Source organism: Rhinoraja longicauda, chromosome 6 (genome assembly GCF_053455715.1).
Source record: "Rhinoraja longicauda isolate Sanriku21f chromosome 6, sRhiLon1.1, whole genome shotgun sequence".
Classification (NCBI taxonomy): Eukaryota; Metazoa; Chordata; class Chondrichthyes; order Rajiformes; family Arhynchobatidae; genus Rhinoraja; species Rhinoraja longicauda.
Genome location: NC_135958.1, coordinates 5,525,153 through 5,543,110, shown reverse-complemented (window position 1 = coordinate 5,543,110; position 17,958 = coordinate 5,525,153). Strand labels below are relative to the sequence as shown.

The 17,958-nt window shown below is 44.0% G+C and overlaps 1 protein-coding gene across 1 annotated transcript in view; it reads left to right on the top strand.

The window, feature by feature from the left end:
- The window catches only part of fto (FTO alpha-ketoglutarate dependent dioxygenase), a 274,627-nt gene that overhangs the window by 249,865 nt on the left and 6,804 nt on the right, over positions 1-17,958 (top strand). The window contains exon 9 of the mRNA XM_078401633.1: positions 1,955-2,100. Coding sequence (XP_078257759.1) covers positions 1,955-2,100 — 146 coding nt within the window. The remainder of the gene's footprint in view (positions 1-1,954; positions 2,101-17,958) is intronic.

The window sequence follows — 17,958 nt, the reverse complement described above, 5'->3', positions numbered from 1 at the left end:
CTGTGGAGCACAGAGTTAGTTGATTGATTTACTAACACGCACCATGTGGTACAACGTTGTACGCTGATGGTATTAGATTCAATAAACTAGACGTTTGGTGCCTTTTCTGACAGAACTGTTTTAAAATTCCATAGAAGTACTTTCACTTCTGAGGAGAGCATCAAAAAATTGAACCTCGCCCGTCACACGTTCCCTCTTCCTCACAGAATCCAGGAAGTGGCTTGGTAACAAGAAAGGATGTCAATAATTTGGTGGGGGGGGGGGGAAATAATCTAATTAAATCAATTTCTGTTGCCTTTGCATGCGTTTCTAATAATTTTGAACTGTGTGGGACTACTGAAAAGACAGCGCGGATTTAAAAAAATCACATGTGAAAACTATTGATCTCAAAGACCAAGCACTATATTGAAGTCTTGTAGAGTAGTGATGCTGAGCTGGAAGGCATTTTGTTCCTTGACATTGGCGTTAACCTTTTATTGACTACTGAGGTACCCTTAATTAATTCAAACCTGAACAAAACTGGCCCATTCTCGTTTCATATGTAGCATAGCCGGTCGTAAGATCCCTTCGACAAAGTCTCATCTCTGTTTTTTTGAGATTCAGATATTGTGCAGAGTTGGTAGGAAGTGCCCTTTGTACCCGAGACAGAGAAATCTTCTAATTGCAATTTTGCTAATCCCATGCACTCAGTCATTTATAGTAACTGAGCTGTCCTACATTGCTTTTGTTCCCTTAACTCTTGTTTTAAATAAATAATGAGAACGTTTAAACACATTACTCTTTTCAGAGCCTGAGGTCGGATAATCTTATTATTTATGAAGTGATGTGTTACATAATAGTGCTTAGCGCATGTTAACAGATGCTATTATGCTGAAATGATGGAGGCTACTGAAGATATATTGGTATGTTATATGTTAACACTGTCCTCACTATCTAATGCATCCCTGGAATAAACACTGTGAGCATTAATGAAGCAATTAAACACACATCACCAAAACTGGAATCCGCTATTTTTGAATGTGCGTATCGTATTAAATATGCATAAATTCATACATTTAATACTAATTATAATCCTGTAATTTGCTAGTTCAAAACTCTGTTCAACGTGTCACTGGAAATATTGATTGATTCGACTGCGTGCATTCATTTTGTTGAGTAGATCTCGTTGTCATAAAAGGAGACAGAAATATGAGATTTGATTTATGATGTTTAGTAGACTAAAGTAAATTGACTTCTAATCTCTGATGTGGTGGAGATTACAGTGGTATCGCTGGAGTTTGTGAGGCATCACAATCTGTGATTAAAAGACACATGCTGCATCTTTTGCATTCTAATGAGCAAGCTTTGAAGATCCGTGTTGTAATGGGCTTTCATCTTAGGTTATCAATGCACAAAGTACATTTTTTTGAGCTGTACTATTTTCAGCATAACTCTTAATAAATCTGGCATGTTAACTAACATAGATCTAATATTTTCCATGTCAGACAAATGCCTTACAATTGACTAAAGATCTTTTCTGTCAGATTAATCAGTGTACTGAAGAGCCAGACAAAGTCAAAAGCTGCAAATTAAAACAATTTTTACCTTCCGTCTTAATGAAACTGATGAGAAAATTACAACATGAGATGATATAATCCAAATCCGCTTTAGGGGATTGTGGAACAATATGTTCTTTCTTTTTCCAATGACATGTTTGACTTGCATTAACAGTTGGTAGATAATGTTAATGAATTCAAAACTAGTTTTGCTTTTTTTTTTCTCCCATAAAGATGAAAGATTTATCCCAATTCAATTTTGTATTTTGTTTCAAGATTGAATTACTTTAAAAAGCAATTACATTTTTAAAAGTTTCTTTTGACTTTGTCTGATCCACATGAAACTTGTTTTGATCAGTTTATATTGGTCAAATTCTTTTCACTTTGTACTTTTGACAGCGCTTGCGATTTCATTCCAGGTGTCAGTCCAGACTTGCCAATAACCTACCTGTCGACGAGCAGCCAGAATGTCACCCTCACTGGCACGACGGAGATGCTGAGATGCCTCTTCCTTTTGACCTGGAAGAAATTATTTCACTTTTGAGGAACCAGCTTGGGCCTGAAGGTAAGTGGGAGGAAATAATTTGGGCAAATAGAATACTTCCTTTCAGCCAAAGGTAGACACAAAATGGTGGAGTCACTCAGCGGGACAGGCAGGATTTCTGGAGAGAAGGAATGGGTGCCGTTTTGGGTCAAGGCCTTTCTTCAGACTGACATTTTTGGTCGAAACCCTTCTTCAAAGTCAAGTTTGAGTCCCACTCCTCCTCTCCAGAGATGCTGCCTGTCCCGCTGAGTTACTCCAGCATTTGTGTCTATCTTCGGTGTAAACCAGCATCTGCAGTTCCTTCCTACACACTTCCTTTCTGCTATCTCTTCATGCTTCCTTAGAGTTGTAATAGTCACTTTCTTTACACAGAGAGTGCTGGGTACCTGGAATCTGCTGCCAGGTAACGTGAAGTGTAGATGGATCCTTGGTGGGGAGGCTGGTCTGTGTGGTGGAATGAGCTACATTCACAGCTCTGTGCAATTTCTTGTGATCTTGGGCAAATCTATAGTCAATATATTAGAGTCTAGCATAGGTAGCCTTGTTATCCTGATATAAGGTTTCAGCCACAAGGAGGGCCAGAATGGTGGTATCAGCCACTTCAGTTTGCCTTCCCATCCCCATTCTGACCTGTCTTGGCCCTCCCTCACTGTCAGAGTGAAGCCACATGCAAACTGGAAGAACAGCACCTCATATTCACCACGTTTATGACTGTCATATGTTGAAAGACTGGAGCGACTAGGCTTGTTTACACTGGAATTTAGAAGGATGAGAGGGGATCTTATCGAAACGTATAAGATTATTAAGGGGTTGGACACGTTAGAGGCAGGAAACATGTTCCCAATGTTGGGGGAGTCCAGAACCAGTGGCCACAGTTTAAGAATAAGGGGTAGGCCATTTAGAACGGAGATGAGGAAAAACTTTTTTCAGTCAGAGAGTTGTGAATCTCTGGAATTCTCTGCCTCAAAAGGCAGTGGAGGCCAATTCTCTGAATGCATCTAGATAGAGCTCTTAAGGATAGCGGAGTCAGGGGGTATGGGGAGAAGGTATGGGGAGAAGACAGGAACGGGGTACTGATTGAGAATGATCAGCCATGATCACATTGAATGGCAGTGCTGGCTCGAAGGGCCGAATGGCCGACTCCTGCACCTATTGTCTATTGAACATTGAATTCTCCAATTTTGGATAAACAATCCCCTTCTTCTAAAATGGACACAAAATGCTGGAGTAACTCAGCGGGACAGGCAGCATCTCTGGAGTAAAGCAAAGGGTGATGTGTCGGGTCGAGACCCTTCTTCAGACTGAGAGTCAGGGGAGAGGGTAACTAGAGGTATGGAAAGGTACAAGGGGCATGCAAGGTGTGAAAAGGACAGATCAAAGCAGGTGATGATCAAGGAAATGTAGAATGGTTCAATGTTGGCTGAGGAGAAGCCGCTTCTCCTTCTCACCTCAGCTCCCACCCCAACCCCATTCCCAACACACCTTTCCATTCCCTCCATCCCATCACACAGTTGCTTTTGCCTCCTCCATCCACTCATTGTTCGTCGCTCCCGACTGTGCGTGCCCCATTCGTCTCTCCTTCAGCCCATTCCCTTCTTCCCTCTGATTCTACATTTCGCTTCCCACCTTCCATTCTTACCAGATTCCGCCATTGCACCATTTTGTCTTCTCCACCGCCAACCGCCAACCTCGATTACTATCTCCATCCTTCTCTCCTCCACCCGACTCATCTTCCGATCAACCGACCCTTGTCTATATCCACCTATCGCTCTTGCCCCTGCTCCTTCTATTCCCATCAGGTTTTTCTACCGACTATGTCCCCTCTACTCCATTAATCTGAAGAGGAGCCGCGACCCGAAACGTCGCCTGTCCACTGCGCTCCACAAGATGCTGTCTGATTGGCAGAGTTATTCCAGCAGTTTGTTTTTTGCTCACTATTTCCATCATCTGCAGTCTTTTGTGTTTCCATCTTCTCCACAGATTTATATTCACCAAAGTGACCTACTTGTTTTGAACTTTTTTTCCTTTTATAATTAATTATCTTTTCTGTGTCTAAATTTTTGGCATTTCAATCACTTCAGAGACGCCTCAGAAGCAGTAAGCCCACATTTGCTCCACTGCCAAATTTCCTCAAGGTACCTTCTCCCTCCCACGAGAGTTGTGCAACGCCAGCTCGCTACACCCCCTCTGTGAATCCTCCTGCCCTCCGGCTACTTTCTGCAGATCGTTCATTCATTTGTCCGATACCTCTCTTTATCTATATCTCTCATTTCCCTTTCCCCTGACTCTCAGTCTGGAGAGGGGTCTCGAGCCGAAACGTCACCTGTTCCTTTTCGCCAGAGATGCTGCCCGACCTGCTGAGTTACTCCAGCATTTTGTGTCTATCTTCGGTTTAAACCAGCACCTGCAGTTCCTTCCCACACAACCCACATTCCCCTCTGACTGTGAAAGTTCCCTCTGAATATTCAAGGAATGAAGAAAATGGGTGCAATCACAACCTGAGGGGATCGTGTACTTACAAGAACCTCCAGTTACAAGTCAGCAGAACTTCAAATCCCCAATACATAACGTCTAGTCACAAAAGTAGGTTAAACATTCAATGGAGTAACTCTAACTGAACGTATTAACGTGCGACCATCCCATGAATAATTTTGCAAGAATCCTTCACATATTGTGCAAGTTTCGTCGTTTTAGGTTTAGAGATACAGCACGGAAAGAGGCCCTTCGGCCCACTGAGTTCAGCGACCAGCGATCCCTGCATAGCAACACTACCCTACATACATTAGGGACAATTTAAAAAAAACATTTATACTAAGCCAATTAACCGGTAAACCTGTATGTCTTTGGAGTGTGGGAGGAAACCGGAGCACCCGGAGAAAACCCACGTGGTCACGGGGAGTAGGTGCAACCCGTAGTTGGGATCGAACCTGGGTCCCCGGCGCTGGAAGCGCTGTAAGGAGGCAACTCTACTGCTGCGCCACTGTGTCGCCCTGTCTATGGAAGGAATTCTATCAATGGTTGAGTCAAAAGACGTTGCCTTAACTTGGGTCTACCATTTTATCATTTGGAAGGATAGCATGTGATATGTTGTCAGGGGAGGGCTTCTCATACCTATTGACACAGGTGGCAACTTTATAAATTAGTTTTGTAAACAGTGGTATTATAAAAACATAACAAAAAAAACCATACCCACACATGAAATTAAACCCCTAACATGTCTTCTGCCTACCCAATCGCTTTCATTCTTTCCATAATGGTTTGAGTAATGTATTGTCATACCATTGTATACCATGTATAGAAATAGATGATAATACATTTTTAAGCTATTACATTTTCTGTACTAGAAGTTGCAAAGAATGATGAGGAGATCACAGAGTTATTCCGGAGTCTGAAGAAGGGTCTCGACCCGAAATGTCACCCCTTCCTTCTCTCCAGAGATGCTGCCTGTCCTAGGTTAATCCAGCATTTTGTGTCTGCCAAAGAGTTATTATGTTTAGTCAGATTGGAAGCAGGTGCTATATTACATACTTCTGCATGTTAACCCAGACCAAATCTAATTTCCTTACAATGGAAAGATTGCTTAATGTAGTTGACATTTTGGTAAATAAATTGGCTTCCTCATTTCCTCCCACACCCCAAAGACATGCAGATTTGTCAGTTAATTGGCTTGATGTATGTGCAAATTGTCCCCAGTGTGTGTAGGATAGTGTTAATGTGCGGGCTCAGTGGGCCGAAGGGCCTGTTTCCGCGCTGTATCTCTAAAACTAAAAACTAAAGATACAATGCAAAAGTGACTGTATCTCTGCTTAGACTTGAGAACTATGAAAACATCTTTATTTGTCAGCCGAATGAAAGGAGCTCCTTTATCCTTCCTTTAATCGAGCACTTGGATTTGGAAACATCATATCAATTACTAAACTTAATATCCCGGCAATTTCTGATCTTTGAATCGCTGCTGAACGAATGTCAAGTGTTTCTGCAGTGCTATTAGGGTTAATCCCCTGTCTGTCTGTATACATTGACATAAATCCAAGATCAGACAGACTGGGGAAATGGATTAAATTATGTTTTAATATTCCAGGGCAAAGCTGCCTGAAAAAATGCTTTTGTGCATGTCTTTGCTTACCTTTAGTTTTCATTAGGCCCAGGCAAATGCGTTGGAAGTTGTCAACATGTTTGACAAGCTGAATTGATTATAAAAGATACAGATCACGCAGCCTGTCGGCACTTGCAGTCGAGCAATCTACATTAGTTTTCCCTTCGTCATTCTGTGCCAAATCATGGTGCACTTTGTGGTTTTGATTTATTTTAAAAAAAATGTAATCTTGTTCCTGCCACCTACCTGTCATCAGTCAGTTTAGTTTATTGTCACGTGTGCCGAGGTACAGTGGAAAGCTTTTGTTGCGTGCTAACCAGTCGGCAGAAAGACAATACATGATTACAATCATCACCCCATACCTTCTCTCCGGAGATGATGCCTGTCCCGCTGAGTTACTCCAGCATTTTGTGTCCCATCTACATGATTACAAACGACCCATTTACAGCGCATAGATACATGACAATGGAATAATGTTCAGTGCAAGATAAAGCAAGCAAAGTTCAATCAAGGATAGTCCGAGGGTCACCAAAGAGGTAGATTGTACTTCAGGACTGCTCTCTGATGGTTCAGAGAAGATGGTTCAGTTGCCTGATAACAGCGGGGAAGAAAGAAACTGTCCCTGAATCTGGAGGTGTGCATTTTCACATTTCTATACCTTTTGCCTGATGGGAGAGGGGAGAAGAGGGAGTGACCAGGGAGCGACTCGTCCTTGATTATGCTGCTGGACCTGCCGAGGCAGCGTGAGGTGTAAATGGAGACAATGGAGGGGAGTGTAGTTTTGTTTAGGAAGGAACTGCAAATGCTGATTTAAACCGAAGATAGACACAAAATACTGGAGTAACTCAGCGGGACAGGCAGCATCTCTGGAGAGAAGGAATGGGTGACATTTCGGGTCGAGACCCTTCTTCAGTAGGTTTGCGTGATGGTCTGGGCTGCGTCCACAATTCGCGTCCACGTGTGTACAGTTGGTTTCTGAAGAGGATTCTCTGCTTCCCATGTCCAGCTGAGGGAGCGGAACAGTTTGAATGGATTTCTTCTCCCTAGATGTCAGCGACGCTGTTCTGTTGATAGGCTAGAGGCGAGGAGGTGCATACTTAGTGAACTAAATGCCCAAGACCAGTTTGTCACTGGAATTTAGAAGGATGAGAGGGGATCATATAGCAACATTTTAAATCCTGAAGGGATTGGACAGGCTAGATGCAGGAAAAAAATTCCCGATGTTGTGGGAGTCCAGAATCAGGGGGTCACAGTGTATGAATAAGGGGTGGGCCATTTAGGACTGAGATAAGGAAAAACTTTTTCACCCAGAGAGTAGTGAATTCTCTGCCACAGAAGGCAGCGGAGGCCAATTCACTGGATGTTTTCAGGAGAGAGTTAGGTACAGCTGCTAAGGCTAACGGAATCAAGAGGAGAATGCAGGAACGGGGTAATGATTTTAGATGATCAGCCATGATCATAGTGAATGGCGGTGCTGGCTCGAAGGGCCGAATGGCCTACTCCTGCACCTATGTTCTCCCTGTTTCTATGAAATATTCATTACATGCCTCACGCTGCAGAGAAACAAAACCAGCCAGAAAAGACACCGTTCCTCTCAAATATACATCGGCTGGGATCATCTCACCTTCCCTTTCTATATCACATCAGAGATTCCCCGGAAGACAGCTCCAGTTGCGTTTCATCTCCTGAAGCGCATGTCATTTACTCTGTCGCTCCATCACTGTTGCACATTTAATATTGAACTTTGTGTTGGAGTTCCCATTCTGTGTGAAGGTCCAAGGGCAACCATGCCCATTGCTTCCGCCAGCCGTCTCTCAATCACATCTCTGCGCACTTTCTGTCAAAAGTTCCGTCGGAGGGCGGGGAAGCAGAAACATAAACTGTTTTTGATCATTGAAACTGAACTGACAGGCACTCAGTTGGAGGAGAAATTGTCAAAAGCCAATAAAGATGAGAAAGATAAGACAGCCTTCAGCCCGCTTGTTCCCATGGCTTCTGCTCTGCAGCTTAAATGAAAGAAAGGCAGCCTGTGTTTTGTTCCATCTTAAATACTTCTCAGAGATTTACTTCTACATCATAATTCAAATAGCTGCAAGTGAGCCTCCTCGTTAATTCTCATCTGGAGATCACAGCAGTTTTCATCAGTGCTTGGCGATCGTTCTTGGTGTGGGATTAAAGCCTCACTTGAGAGATACCAATGTATTTGATTCTGTCTTATAGAGACTTTTCATTCAACTGTTGATGTGAGACGAAAAGCCTAATGTAGGACACTGTGGCAGTTAAACGCGCACACGTGTACGCATTTCGCATTAGCTGGCTATTAATTCATTTTACATGCACTCTAATTACTGATCCCCACATCTAAAAGACCATAAGGCGTAGGACCAGAATTAGGCCATTCAGCCCATCGAGTCTACTCTGCCATCCAATCACGGCTATTCTATTTTTTTCCGTCTCAACCTCATATCTGTGGTGGTTAAACTGTCATTTGATGGTGTGTGTGCATTGTAACAAATTTTCCAAGTATGATATTCTGGGGGCGGCACGGTGGCGCAGTGGTGGAGCTGCTGCCTTACAGCGCCAGAGATCCAGGTTCAATCCTGACTATGAGTGCTGTCTGTGCAGAGTTTGTATGTTCCCTCCGTGACCTGTGTGGATTTTCTCCGAGATCTTCGGTTTCTTCCCACACTCCAAAGACGTACAGGTTTGTAGGTTAATTGGCTTGGCATCAATTTGAAAATGATACCAAGTGTGGGTAGGATAGTGTAAGTGTGCAGGGATCGCTGGACTGTGCGGACTCGGTGGGCCAAAGGGTCTGTTTCTTTGAACTAAACTAAAAAGAGTATAGCACTTTTAAATTTTTTTATTTTATTTTACTTTTTTAACATTGTGATTCCAAACTTTGTGCCGGTTTATTCCTGTTTGGTAGCGGGTCTTTTTGGATAAGAGTTTTCCCCAGATTTCCACCAATAGACAATAGACAATAGACAATAGGTGCAGGAATAGGCCATTCGGCCCTTTGAGCCAGCACCGCCATTCAATGTGATCATGGCTGATCATGCTCAATCAGTACCCCGTTCCTGCCTTCTCCCCATACCTCCTGACTCCGCTATCCTTAAGAGCTCTATCTAGCTCTCTCTTGAATGTATTCAGAGAATTGGCTTCCACTGCCTTCTGAGGCAGAGAATTCCACAGATTCACAACTCTCTGACTGAAAAAGTTTTTCCTCATCTCTGTTCTAAATGGCCTACCCCTTATTCTTAAACTGTGGCCCCTGGTTCTGGACTCCCCCAACATTGGGAACATGTTTCCTGCCTCTAACATGTTCAACCCCTTAATAATCTTATACGTTTCGATAAGATCCCCTCTCATCCTTCTAAATTCCAATGTATATAAACCTAGTCGCTCCAGTCTTTCAACATAGGACAGTCCCGCCATTCCGGGAATTAACCTAGTAAACCTAAGCTGCACGCCCTCAATATCAAGAATATCCTTCCTCAAATTTGGAGACCAAAACTGCACACAGTTCTCCAGGTGCGGTCTCACTAGGGCCCTGTACAACTGCAGAAGGACCTCTTTGCTCCTATCTATACTCAACTCCTCTTGTTATGAATGCCAACATTCCATTGGCTTTCTTCACTGCCTGCTGCACCTGCATGCTTCCTTTCAGTGACTGACGCACTAAGACACCCAGATCACGTTGTACGTCCCCTTTTCCTAACTTGACACCATTCAAATAATAATCTGCCTTCCGATTCTTACCACCAAAGTGGATAACCTCACACTTATCCACATTAAACTGCATCTGCCATGCATCCGCCCACTCACACAACCTGTCCAAGTCACCCTGCAACCTCATAGCATCTTCCTCACAGTTCACACTGCCACCTAGCTTTGTATCATCGGCAAATTTGCTAATGGTACTTTTAATCCCTTCATCCAAGTCACTTCCCTTCGTATATAGTTGCTTCAAGGCCAGTCATTCATTAAACTGAATTAATTTGAGGTTATATCCCAATTTTAAAAGTTTCCATCTTTACAACACATCTTGAGGTGATCAAGTCACAATCTTACATATCTTTTCAATTCGATTGTATAAAGTACAGTTTAGTTTATTGTCACGTGTACCGAGGTACAGTGAAAAGCTTTTGTTGCGTGCTAACCGGTCAACGGAAAGACAATATATGATTACAATCGATCCATTTACAGTGTACAGAATCATGATAAGGGAATAACGTTTAGTGCAAGGTAAAGCCAGCAAAGTCCGATCAAGGATAGTCCGAGGGTCACCGATGAGGTAGACAGTAGTTCAGCACTGCTCTCTGGTTGTGTTAATTAATGACTAAATTAATGATGAAGATGCAAGGCACCTTAATGAAAAGAGCATCTTTATCCTTATTATGTATAAATTAATAATTTTTTAAAATCCAGTAATATTCTGGTGAATCTTTGCTCCATCTTTGCCAGAGGCAATATATCTTCCCTAAGGAGCACTGCCCAGAAATGAATGAAACATTCTCAATTATGCCAAGCCTGAGTTTATGCAACTATAATGTATATTCCACTCCTTTATATTCAGGCCCCTCGAGATATCTACCAATGTGCCATCAGTATTTTTCATTAGTTTTTGCACTAGTCCGCCCGTTTTTTAGTTATTTCTATGCTTGGACCCATCTCTGAGCTTTTCCACAAGCTCCAGTGTGTCTCGTCAAGTAGAAAACATTACTTCCGGGTCAAAGGTGGGTGACCTCTGATTTCCCCACATTGAATTCCATCCTACACAGATTTACCTGCTCACTTAATCTACCAGAGTCCCTTTACATCTTTCTGCTCCCAATTATGCTGTTCACTGCACCATCTAACTTGATGTTTTCAACAAACCAAGGGGCGGCACAGCGGCACAGTTGCTGCCTTACCGCGCCAGAGACCCGGATTCGATCCTGACTGTGGGTGCTGTCTATACGGAGTTTGTACGTTCTCCCCGTGACCTGCATGGGTTTTCCCCGAGAAGCTTCCTCCCACACTCGAAAGACGTACGGGTTTATCGGTTAAGTTTAGTTTAGAGATACAGCGCAGAAACAGGCCCTTTGGCCCACCGAGTCCGTGCCAACCAGCGATCCCCACATATTAACACTATCCTACACACACTGCATTTACCAAGCCAATTTACCTACATACCTGTTCGTCTTTGGAGTGTGGGAGGAAAAAGAAGATCTCGGAGAAAACCCACGCGGTCACGGGGAGAACGTACAAACTCTGTACAGACAGCACCCGTAGTCGACATCGAACCCGGGTCTCGGGCGCAGTAAGGCAGTAACTTTATCGCTGCGCCACCGTGCCACCCCATTCTCCTTGGTAAATTTGTAAATTGTCCCTAATGTGTGTAGGAGAATATTAATGTGTGGGAATCGTTGGTTGGCACGGACTGGGTAGCCAAAGGCCCTGTTTCCGTGCTGTAAACTATCTCTAAACTAAACGAAACTTAACTAAGATATGAATCTCCCAATTCTGCTGTTGAAGTGATTTATAATTACAGTGGAATACATAAGCTGCAGTACAGATTCATGGAAGATGTCAGCAGTCACATTTTCTTCATTTGACTACATACCTTTTATCACTACACTTTGTCTATCATCTCAGACAATTCCTCCCCTTTTTTAATAGATTACTTTCCATTCCCTGTTTTTGTTAATGGTATCTTGTGTCATTTTGTGCTAAATCCAGAGAAGCAATGACCATATATGGTTCCCCATCTTTAATCCAGAAAGATCATTAAGAAAGACGAGACACTGTGGCTCATGGAAAAGCACAGAGATGGGACCAGGCATAGCAATGACTGAAAACGGGAGGACATGCAAAAACTAGTAACAAATACTGACGTTGTGCCCTTTTCTCACTGCTACCATGGGTAAGAAGGTACAGTTCCTTCCTACATAGAACATCTGGCCCTTTGAGAACCATTGATCCAGTTTTAAGATACTTGAACTACCATCTTGGCACAGACTTGGCGACCGTTTCACTAAACAATTGCACTCGGTCTGCCCAGTGCCCACTGGATCTCCTGGTTTCTAGTCACTTTAACTGCTCTTCCCATTTTATACTGACCTTTCTGTCCTGGGAGAGGTGAGAGGTTCATGAGTGATGGGAGCAGAATTTGGCCATTCGGCCCATCTCGTCTACACTGCCATTCAATCATGGCTGATCTACCTTTCCCTCTCAACCTCATTCTCCTGCCTTCTCCCCATTGCCCCTGACACCCGTACTAATCGTTGAAAGGTTGAAGATGTCCACAAAAAACTGTAGCCAGATGGTCCAAGCTGGTTTTGAAACCACGACCAACCACCCCGCCATGACTGGATGCTTTGCAAAGGACTGCCCAAGTAGGGGAAGGGAAAGTTACCTCCTCATAAAATCCGTTCAGGCTAATTATTCATTCAGTCCATCTCTAATAGCAGATGCTAGTAATCTTCCCACAGCAGATGTTAGATTAACAAGGCTATAATTTCCTATTTTATCTCTTCCTCCCTTCTTAAATGAAAGTACGACATTGACAATTACCAGATGATAAGGGAACAAGTTTTGGAAGTTTGTGACTGGAGTATATTGACTTTGCACAATTTATTTAATAGCTGAGAGTTGAGGGGGATTTGAGGATGGTGAGAGGTGGGAGAGATTGGGCCACGAGAGGTGATTGTTCTATTCTTTTTCCTTGAACAGTTTTTATTGCTTTTTTATTTGGTGCAACCACCACAAACAGAGTAAGGTCAAGACAAGTCTCCATGGAGCAGCAAGCTGGAGGCAGTCAATTCATGCACTTATCACAGTAGACCCTGCTTGGTGAACAATACTGTAATTGTACTGCCTAAACAGCATGTAAATATGAGGGATGAGAACAGGAGTACAATTTCTGGCGATAGACACAAAATGCTGGAGTAACTCAGCAGGTCAGGCAGCATCTCTGGAGAAAAGGAACAGGTGACGTTTCAGGTCGAGACTCTTTGTGGCCTGTCTGAAGAAGGGCCTCGAACCGAAACGTCACCTCTTCCTTTTCTCCAGAGATGTCTGACTCGTTGAGTTACTCCAGATTTTTGTGTCGATCTTCGGTTTAAACCAGCTTCTGAAGTTCCTTCCTACATAGAACATCTGGCCCTTTGAGCTGTTATGCCATTCGCTAAACTCATGGCTGATCTTTTACTGAAGTGCCAGTCTCCAGCACTCTCCCCATAATCCTTAATTCCCACAAGAGCCGCAATACATCGATCTATGTTTCGAATGACCAATTTGACCAAATTGACCAATTTTCCAAACATTCACCACCCTATGAGTGAAGAAATTTCCCCTCAGTCTGCATCAGTCAGAGAGTTGTGAATCTGTGGAATTCTCTGCCTCAGAAGGCAGTGGAGGCCAATTCTCTGAATGCATTCAAGAGAGAGCTAGATAGAGCTCTTAAGGATAGCAGAATCAGGGGGTATGGGGAGAAGGCAGGAACGGGGTACTGATTGAGAATGATCAGCCATGATCACATTGAATGGCGGTGCTGGCTCGAAAGGCCGAATGGCCTCCTCCTGCACCTATTGTCTATTGTCTTGGAAGGCGTGCTCTTATTTTGAAAGTGTACCCTCAATCCATGATTCCCCAGCCAGGTGAAGTAACCTTCCTGCATCCAACCTGCCAAGTCCTTTAATGTTTTTATATGTTTCACTGAGATCTCCTCCTATTCTTCCAAAGTCACAGACCAGCCTCCCTGGCAGCGTGTTCCAGCCATCCACAACTCTCTGTGTAAACAAACTTGCCCCACACATCTCCTTGAAACTTTGCCTCTCCCACCTCAAAGCTATGCCCTCCAGTCTTTGACATGTTTACCATGTGAAACAAAGGTTCTGACTATCTGCCCTCTCTTTAGTTTAGAGATACATAGTGGAAAGAAGCCCTTCGGCCCACCGAGTCCGCGCCAACCGGCGATCCCCGCTCACTTACGCTATCCGACACACACTAGGGACCATTTACAAATTATACCAAGCCAATTAACTTACAAACTTGTACGTCTTTGGAGTGTGGAAGGAAACCAGAGCTCCTGGAGAAAACCCACGTGGTCACAGGGAGAATGTACAAATTCCGTACAGACAGCAGCCATAGTCAGGATCAAACCCGGGTCTCTGGCGCCGTAAGGCAGCAACTCTACCGCTGCGCCACCGTGCCACCCCTGAAGGCATAGGATATTTAAAAAATTTGCTCAATAGGTCAATTCTTTAAAATCTTCCATTGTTTCAGCCCGTTTCCAAAACCCTTCTTCTATTGCCTAATTTAAATTCACATAAAAGTCAATCTTTGCACCATGTGTCTTTGCATGAGGAAGGCACATTAAAGAAACACTTCTTGATCAGATGGTGTTGATAAAATAATGTTGGCCATATGATTTACTCACGACTGTGTTGACATAAAAAGACGTAGAACGCTCTATAAAAATAATGCCCAGTTTATGATTGTTTTTATAGAATTGGAGAGGTGTGCAAGAAGCTAAGTACCAAGTGAAGTGGATGGATAGTTAGCAGTTTTATAATTCTAATCACTTCTTACAGCTTTATGAGCACTCAAAATCCTCTTAAAGCATGTCCAGCTTACAGATCTATTGCTTGGTTGAACTTGCTGTAAAGGAGCAAAATCATCCTCCTTGTCTGTCTTTTATTGCTCGATCCCAGTGGCCAGCCCAAAGGCTGTCTGAAATAAACTCCCTCCATCAAGCAAGGACTCTGCGTTCAATCTTCCACACTTCGCAGAGGCGGGATTGGGTTGTGTGCCGGGGTTGAGAGGGATGAGTCATCAGGTCGAACATCCAAATGTTATCTGAGAATGTTCCTTCTCTCCCGAGATGCTGCCTGACCTGCTGAGTTACTCCAGCATTTTGTGAATAAATCGATTTGTACCAGCATCTGCAGTTATTTTCTTATATCCAAATGTTATCTCCTGATATCATATCATATCATATCATATATCTACAGCCGGAAACAGGCCTTTTCGGCCCTCCAAGTCCGTGCCGCCCAGTGATCCCCGTACATTAACACTATCCTACACCCACTAGGGACAATTTTTACATTTACCCAGCCAATTAACCTACATACCTGTACATCTTTGGAGTGACAGCTAATTTGTTCCGGGAGCGCTTTGGGACGACAAGACGCGATGCCTTTTGTGAAGACATGGCACCCAAGTGGTGTAGAAACCAAGACCTGCAGATGCTGGCTTATAGTCACAAAGTGCTGGAGTTACTCAACGGGTCAGGCAGCATCCCTGGAGATAAAGGATAGGTGACGTTTCGGGTCTGGACCCTCCTTCAGACTGAAAGTAAGGGGAGGGGACACGTCAGCACTTTGTGTAGGGCGGCACGGTGGCGCAGCGGTAGAGTTGGTTCCTTACAGCGCCATTCACCCAGGTTCGATCCTGACTACAGGTGCTGCCTGTACGGAGTTTGTACGTTCTCCCAGTGACCACGCGGGATTTCATCGAGTGTTTCGGTTTCCTCCCACACTCCAAGGTGTACAGGTTTGTAGGTTTTTTGGCTTCTGTAAATTGTAAATTGTCTCTAGTGTGTGTCGGATAGTGCTAGCGTACGGTGTGATCGCTGGTCGGCACGGACTCGGTGGGCCGAAGGGCCTGTTTCCACCCTGTATCTCTCAACTCTAAAGTCTTTAAAATCTAAAGTCTAAAGTGTCGATCTTTGCACCCAAGAAATGTACTGGTGTGTGTGTGTGTGTGTGTATGCTGGTTTATTCCAATGATAGACAGAAAGTGCTGGAGTCTCCCCATCATCCCCCTTACTTTCAGTCTGAAGAAGGGTCCAGACCCGAAACAGCACCTATCCTTTATCTCCAGAGATGCTGCCTGACCCGCTGAGTTACTCCAGCACTTTGTGTCTACCTTTGGCATAAACCGGCATCGGCAGTTCCTTGTGAGAGAGAAGCATCAACCTTTCACCTTGGACTCCAGAGACGCTCTGCATTCTGCCATGAACGCATGAATCTGGATCTGGAACAATCGCGGTCGCAAAGGTGGCGCCAGACAAAATCGCCCAAACCCAGCCTGTGGTGAAATAGTTAGCTGGCTGGTTCACGAAGAACCAAGAGCGTTGCATTGCAAGTGTCAGCATGTTCTGGATTTGCACCACTCTAGCTCAAACGTGGGCCCAACTGGTCTCTGGCACGGCTCCCGAAACTTGAGTCTTCAGGGGCGTTCCATAACAAACTGAGGCGAAGAGACCGATACATTTTGTTCGATACTACTCAACCACTGCATTCAACCTGGTCCCATTCATTTCAATAGGAGCCGGTAACCACTAAAAAACAAATGAAGGCCAGTCGTGTGTTACTTCATTTAATATTAATGTTATTAATGCATTTAATGATATTAATATTTATTTAAATGACTAAATTGTATTTGTTTTATTTAATTATTATTTATTGAATGTTTCCAGGGCAGCATCTTGCTTCTTGTGTCATTTTTACCAAACTTTATGGTTCTTTCCATTTATAAAATTCCCTCACAGCATCCCACTAACATCCACACATTGTCCAACAGAAGTGAAGAAACTACTGATTAAATATAAACATTGCATCGCACTTTAGTTAAATGGTAATATTTACACCCAAGAAGACACATAGCCTTGTGCTCTGTGAAACGCACAATATCTTAAATACTTTGAACCCTGCTTTCAGCAAAATACTATCGCCCAACGTTTTGGCATTTTTTTGAATGGCTTTGCAGGTGAAATCTGACTTCATTTTTTACCCAGTCAATTAACCTACATACCTGTACGTCTTTGGAGTGTGGGAGGAAACCGAAGATCTCGGAGAAAACCCACGCAGGTCACGGGGAGAACGTACAAACTCCTTACAGTGCAGCACCCGTAGTCAGGATCGAACCTGAGTCTCCGGCGCTGCATTCGCTGTAAAGCAGCAACTCTACCGCTGCGCTACCGTGCCGCCCATTCTTCTAATAGACGAGTAAAATAGGCAAGTTTTTAACAGGCAGATGTTCTGCATCTGTTCATTGTGATTTTTACCGAAGATGAATTTCGCCCCTTGCCGTTCACGTTTAGTTTATATTAGAGATGCAGTCCGTGCTGACCACCGATCACCCATGCATCCTGTCTATCCTGTCCACTAGGGACAATTTACAGAAGCCAATTAAACCTACAAACCTGCACTTCTTTGGAATGTGGGAGGAAACCGGAGCACCCGGAGAAAACCCACGCGGTCACAGGGAGAACGTACAAACTCCGGCTCCCTGGAACTGTAAGACAGCAACTCTACCGCTGCGCCATCGTGTCATCCTATGCTGCCTATATAAAGTATGTTGAAATGTCATATCCTGTACGGTGGCGCAGCGGTAGAGTTGCCGCCTTACAGCGAATGCAGCGCCGGAGACTCAGGTTCGATCCTGACTACGGGCACCGTCTGTACGGAGTTTGTACGTTCTCCCCGTGACCTGCGTGGGTTTTCTCCAAGATCTTCAGTTTCCTTCCACACTCCAAAGACGTACAGGTATGTCGGTTAATTGGCTGGGCAAATGTAAAAATTGTCCCTAGTGGGTGTAGGAGAGTGTTAGTGTGCGGGGATCGCTGGGCGGCTCGGACCCGGTGGGCCGAAGGGCCTGTTTCCGCGCTGTATCTCTAAATCTAAAAAAAATCTATACCTTTCTGCTGATTGTATGAGTCAACCGAATAGGTGGCGCAGTGGTAGAGTTGCTGCCTTACAGTTACCTTACTGTCTGCACGGAGTTTGTACGTT